Source organism: Argiope bruennichi, chromosome 8, assembly GCF_947563725.1.
Source record: "Argiope bruennichi chromosome 8, qqArgBrue1.1, whole genome shotgun sequence".
Classification (NCBI taxonomy): domain Eukaryota; kingdom Metazoa; phylum Arthropoda; class Arachnida; order Araneae; family Araneidae; genus Argiope; species Argiope bruennichi.
The window spans coordinates 72,402,195-72,408,225 of NC_079158.1; the positions used below are offsets into that span (position 1 = coordinate 72,402,195).

At 29.0% G+C, this 6,031-nt stretch overlaps 1 protein-coding gene across 1 annotated transcript in view; it reads right to left on the reverse strand.

Annotated features, from left to right (window-relative positions):
• LOC129981112 (uncharacterized) overlaps window positions 1–2,831 on the reverse strand; it is a 75,242-nt gene extending 72,411 nt beyond the window's left edge. The window contains exon 1 of the mRNA XM_056091789.1: window positions 2,387–2,831. Within this exon, the coding sequence (XP_055947764.1) occupies window positions 2,387–2,435 (49 nt within the window). The 5' untranslated portion in view covers window positions 2,436–2,831. The remainder of the gene's footprint in view (window positions 1–2,386) is intronic.
• Window positions 2,832–6,031: the final 3,200 nt, after the last annotated feature.

Genomic DNA, 6,031 nt, shown 5'->3' on the forward strand with positions numbered 1-6,031 from the left:
CATGGAATTTCAACGAAATCCAAGTGTCTAAAAGTATAAAATAAAAAGGTACAACAATGATGAAGGTATGGTACAGTAATGAAAAGTGCGGCTAGTAAATTTAGTGAATGGGAAGCATTAAGTAATATAGATATAATCATGGAGCAAATTTAATAATAATTAATTATTAAATTAATTTAAATAATTTAGTAATATTAAAGTAAATAAATTTAGTCATGCTAAAAAAATTAGCTAAACATTTTTATACAAACACCTTTATTTTGGAATTGTTCCTAAATTTGAATCGTGATCAGATGTTGAGGACGGTACCCAAGCCAATACTTTCTCTGAACTTCCACTAAAGTTTTGAACCTTAAGATAAGATTTAAAGTAACGAGGAAAATTTTTTACCCTAATTGGGTTTCAAACCTTGATCTCTGAATCTCGGACCAAAGACTAACTATTTCACTGTTACTACAGATGAAAGGGAAGAATTAATTACAGATCTGGCACTATTTACTTCATAAGGCAATCCAAAATTGCGATTTAAATTTTTTCATTCAGTAGATTAAGGCTTGAAAGTTAAACCAAATAAATTCTCTTACTTTAAACCCAAAAAATCCTATAAAAAGGATTGATATATAAGTTGAATTAGCCTTAGATGAATTTTAACACTTGTTTAAATAAACAAGAAAAATTACAATTTTAAAGAAATCACCAACATGTAAAATAAGCAAACTCATTTAAATGTCTATTAAGCTGTTACTTAAACCCTAATTGATATAACAACCACACGAATTAAAATATATCGACATATATTTAAACCTGCACTCGACCATCTTTCAACAAGGCATTTTGACAATGTCGGCATAGTTCCGATAATATACAGAACAAGAACAATTGCTTTTCTGTAGTAGGAAGATTTTATATAGAATTGTTTAATAATTTAGAAGTTTTAAATACTATGCTTTTTTTTCACTGTTCCGATTGCACATAAAATTTGTTTAGGATAGTTTTTGATAAATCACGGACGAAGTCAAACTTTAATAGATCTGAAAAGGTAGAATTTATATATTTAACTTCATAAAATAAGAAATATAAACTTTTAATACTTTAGTGGAAGAAAGTGCCATTTTTATGTATAAGAAACAAAATAAAATAGAAAAAAAATCGCAAATTTGCGGAATCTAAACATTAACAGATTTGAAAAGCGCGTATTACAGGATTGTACCATTTAATAAGCTAATAACAATGTATTTTGTATTAATTGAATAATATTTTTTCTAGAAATTCATTTTTAAAATCTAATTTTGTTTAAATTCGTATATTTTTCTCAGAAACTTTAAGACCGTCAAATTTACAGAAAATTATGAAGGACATTGCGAGAATGCCCGGGCTTCTTCCTCAAGGTCGGTCGGTGGGAAGCGCGAAATTCAAACATCAAATGAATAATTATATATTTGGTATTACTTTATAGATACTTTTCGAATCATTAAAATAACTGTCAAATAGAACAAAGTATTAGAGAATATTATTCTTTATCTTTTAAGAATGGTTGTGTTTAATTCCCCTTTATATAAAATAACTAAGCACATTTTATAAATCAAATTAAATTCAAATGCATTCTCAAACTCTAGATTTGATTAGATCATTCAGATAATTTCTTCAGGTTATTTATCTTTTCTTAATAAGTAAATTGGGTTTTAGATTTTAATCAAGCAAATATTATCTTTTATTTAATAAAAGAGCAATTGTAATTGTAAATATTTGAATTCGAAAATTTTATTTAAAATTTTTTTCTAGAAGTTTTAATAAATATAAGCAGAAATATGTTTTTACTGCTTGACAATTTGTTACATTTTAACATATAATTTAATTCATATAAATTAATTCATTACTAATTTAATACATATAACAAATTAATTCAGTATCATTTAAAAGTGATTTAATTATTTTCGAATCAAAATGTTTAGTACCAATATGAAGGATTGTAGGTATTTGAGCTATGCTATAAGTAAAGCATTCAGCTATCATTTTTTCGCAAAATAAAAATTTTTTTTAATAATTTAAAAATAAATATTCTTAGAATTAGATAAATTTTATATATATTTATTATAAAAAAAATTAAGACAAATTTGAGCTGGTTTAAATTGCCCTATTTCCTTAATCTTTTGCAATTGGTATTGTCATTTAAGAAGCATTAAAAAATTCTCAGTCTGCCGACAGTCCAGACAGCAACGAATGCGTTATTTTCTGTTTTATTGAAATCGAAAGTAGGTCGATTAAATTCAGAAGAATTCCCGATTCTTCTCACGTAGTAACAACTTTGTAATAATTAACACTGCTGAGCGATAAATGCATCTATGTGGTTCAGTAAAAAGTAATAAAGTTTTAATAAACTACTCACCAGTAGCTAGTAAGAAGCACCGTAAAATCTTGAATTGGAAGAATTTCATGATGACACCGTTGATGAAATGGAGACTATTGTTACCGACAATATACAAAATATTAAAATAAATTTTATCTATATGCAAAGAAGCGGCAAAAGCAGGTAAACAATGCAGACTTAACTTCACATGTCCCGTGTCTTTACACACAACTCATATCAACACTGACACATTTAAAATCAATCACTGTTGCATCTTTACAAAGTGGACTTGTATGTCCACACAACCGTGGAATAATCCTTGCCCATGTTGAAGAAGAAATTACTTCGGACGACATTTATAAGCTCATCAGAAATTCAACTGCCTCCAAAGTCGGAAAAGTAAATTTTGAAACATCTGCGTGTATGCGTTTTCGAATTTGGTGCTCGAATTCGCAGCTGTGTGCCCGTTACCACCTCGTATCGACTCTGGTACCGAAAAGAACCGTTACTTGCAGTTTCAGTTCACTTAACGGGGCCATGAGTACGCCGTCTGCCGGTAGGCGGCGCTGTTTGATAAGGTTGAAACGAAACGAAATCGAATGATGAGATGCGCTTATCTTGTTTTCGGTTTTCTGAATTAATTGAATCGTCTTTTGGAAACAAGTTGGACGAGTAAAGGAAGCGGAGAAAATGATGGAACGTCAATTAAGGTGAAGGGGGAATCATTAAAACATTGTTATCACGGACGATACAGTTTAGAAAAAACAACAAAAAAAGGCCATCGATTTTTTTTTTTAAATTTGTCCTTAATTTGTGATGTATATATATTTTTTTCTTCGGTTTCGTTTATGTTAAAAACTCTGGAACAAAAGGATTATTATTTTTTTCCTTGAAACTTTCTTTTCATGAGCTATACAATTAAAAAAAAAAAAGACGACAGCGAAAGTTTTTCATTTTGAATTTTGGTTATTTTCTAATTTGTTTTTTATCTTCTATGCATTCTTATTTATGTCTTTACTCTCCGAAGATAACGAATGTTATCCGAAGATAACAAATGTTTTTCTTTAAAGTATTATTAAACCGACATAATTTTGTAAAAACATTTATGGAAGGGTAGTGATTCAATCTTCTGTTTTAAGAATTTGTGAATGCAAGTTCTTTTTTTCAAATGATTATTAAAGAATTCTTTATGCAATATCTTTCTTCAATATAAAGCTCATAAAAAATTTTATTAAAAAAAATTGTAATCAAGTACAATTCTGTTTCAGAAAAAAAAAGATGCAAGAAATTTTTCATGTGATTGGATTTTTGATTTAAATGCTATGTTTGTTTTGCTAACATGCCCATGCCATCATAAACATATTTATCTTTCGTATTCAGAAATCAGTGCAATCTGCTTAAAAAATAGAATTATATTATGCGTTTTTTAATTACGGGAAGAATATTTGAACCGATTTTGGAATTTAAAAAAATTGCTTTCTGTAAATTACCTGATTAAAATGCATTAAAGTTTTTAAAGAGATAAATAACAGTGCTGCAATTTTAGATGAATATTTATTCAAAGAATATAATAAATTAAAAGTACATTAATTTTAAAACATTTGTATAATTTATTACTATTCAATAAGTTTCTCTTGCATGCCTAATTTATGCTAATAAAAATAATGATAAGTTTAAAGCATAAAATGATGTGTAAAGCAAATTTAATAAAGAAAAGTATTTGAAATTCACAATTTACTTATTTAAATGCCGATATTTATATATTTTTTGCGATTTATAAAATCCATTTGATTTCATTATATTAAGTATATTCAGATGCGTGAAATGTTCGTAAAGAATACAAAAACAATTTCCGAAAAAAAAAAACATGCCTTCACAAAATCAATAAGTAAATAAATAAAAATAAATAACTGAATAAATAAATAAAATAAATACTAAATGTTCCCAAGATTAAATTTTTTTGAAGTACAATACAATATGTAGCATAAGGTAAAAACAAATCTTGAAAATAATTCTCTTAATTCTTGCATCTTAGTGCAATTTTATATCAAAATTTTAAATGTATCAAATAAATGAATTAATATTCTTTTTTTCTTATAAATGAAAAGAGATCGATTTGGCTTCTCTACAAAAGTTATATAAACTTAAAAAAAGAACACTTTTTAGTCCTATATTGACAAGATTTCCAACAATTCTAAAGACATTTTTATTTGAGAGATGTAATCGAGATTTTATTGAAGTGCATCTTTTTGCATGGTTTTGCATTACTTAACCGTGCGAAATCTTCTTGATATTTCAACGCACAAATTTTTGAAATTTCTAGCTTCGGAAAAATCTCAAATACAAAAAACTTCTATTTTTGTATCATTTATTATTATTCTTTTCTACTTTATATATTTTCTTTTATTTCTTTTTCTACATAATGGGATTTCTATCTATTCTCGAAAAGATTGCATTTGCTTATAAATAACAGTATTTAGGCAACAAATAAGCTGATTGGGAATCCTCAAAATTACTTACTTATGAGTTTATTTTTAGTTTAGTTTAGTTATATTAATGTCCCATTTAAAGCAACACTAGGAATATTTTGGGACGGACCTCGTCATTTTGAACCGCGATCAGATGACGAGGACGACACCTAAGCTGGCACCCCCTTCTCCACACCGCGCCACATCAACGGGAAGACGTTTGGACCTGACGGATTTATCGTGCAGCAGACCCCCTTACATGGCGGTTTTTCGGTGGAATAGGGTCTCGAACCTGAAACCCTACGGTTCACAAGCCGAGACCTTTCAACCAAGCCACCACGGCCCTGACTTACTTTTGAAATATACCTAAGGTAGTTCTTCGATATTTCGTGCGTATATCGTAGATTACTTTTAAGGGATACTTATCAACAAAAAATAATATTTTGTGAAACTCTGGGAAAAATTTCAATACTATGTTTTTAAAAATTAAAATTTCTAATTGGCTTCACTGATAGTTATATATTTTTTGAAAATAATTTTTTATTTCATTTTCCAGCAACACGATTAATAGAAAATTAATCTAATGTAGGTTATTAGAGACAAATTTGTTTACGTATGATTAGTTATTTTTATGCAATTTAACGGAGTCTAAAATTAAATTTCCACCATTCTTGCAGTAATGTGTTGGCAACCCTATTAAAAAAACCAATTGACAGCTAATAGTTCAAGGTTAGTAAAAATAGTGCGTTAAACGACAGAACAACATGTTTTTATGCCGGCATCCTGGCATAGAAGTAGCGTGTCCTCCCCGTGATCGGGGTGGTTCGGGCATGGTAGTTCTTCATCTGTTCTATCTGTGAAATGTGTGAATGTGCCCTCCTATAAAAAGAAGTAGTGCAAGCGAATGTGATGTGTGAGTAGCTAAGACGTACTGTTGACCCTAGTTGGCGTTACTAAAACAAGAGACGCACCCTTGGCTTAAAATCACTGACCTAGTCAGCGAGCTTGTCCATAGCAAGTGCCATTATAAACAACAACGTGTTTTTATTGTTGAACAGTATTTCAAAAATAATCAAAATCTAACTGCCACTATTCAAAAATGTGAGAATTGGCCCCCCAGATAGTGCGACTTGACACCATTGGAATTCTTTTTATTGTGTTATTTGAAGTCAACATGACCACAAGTACGAGTGCATTGAAATGCACTCGTTGAGGA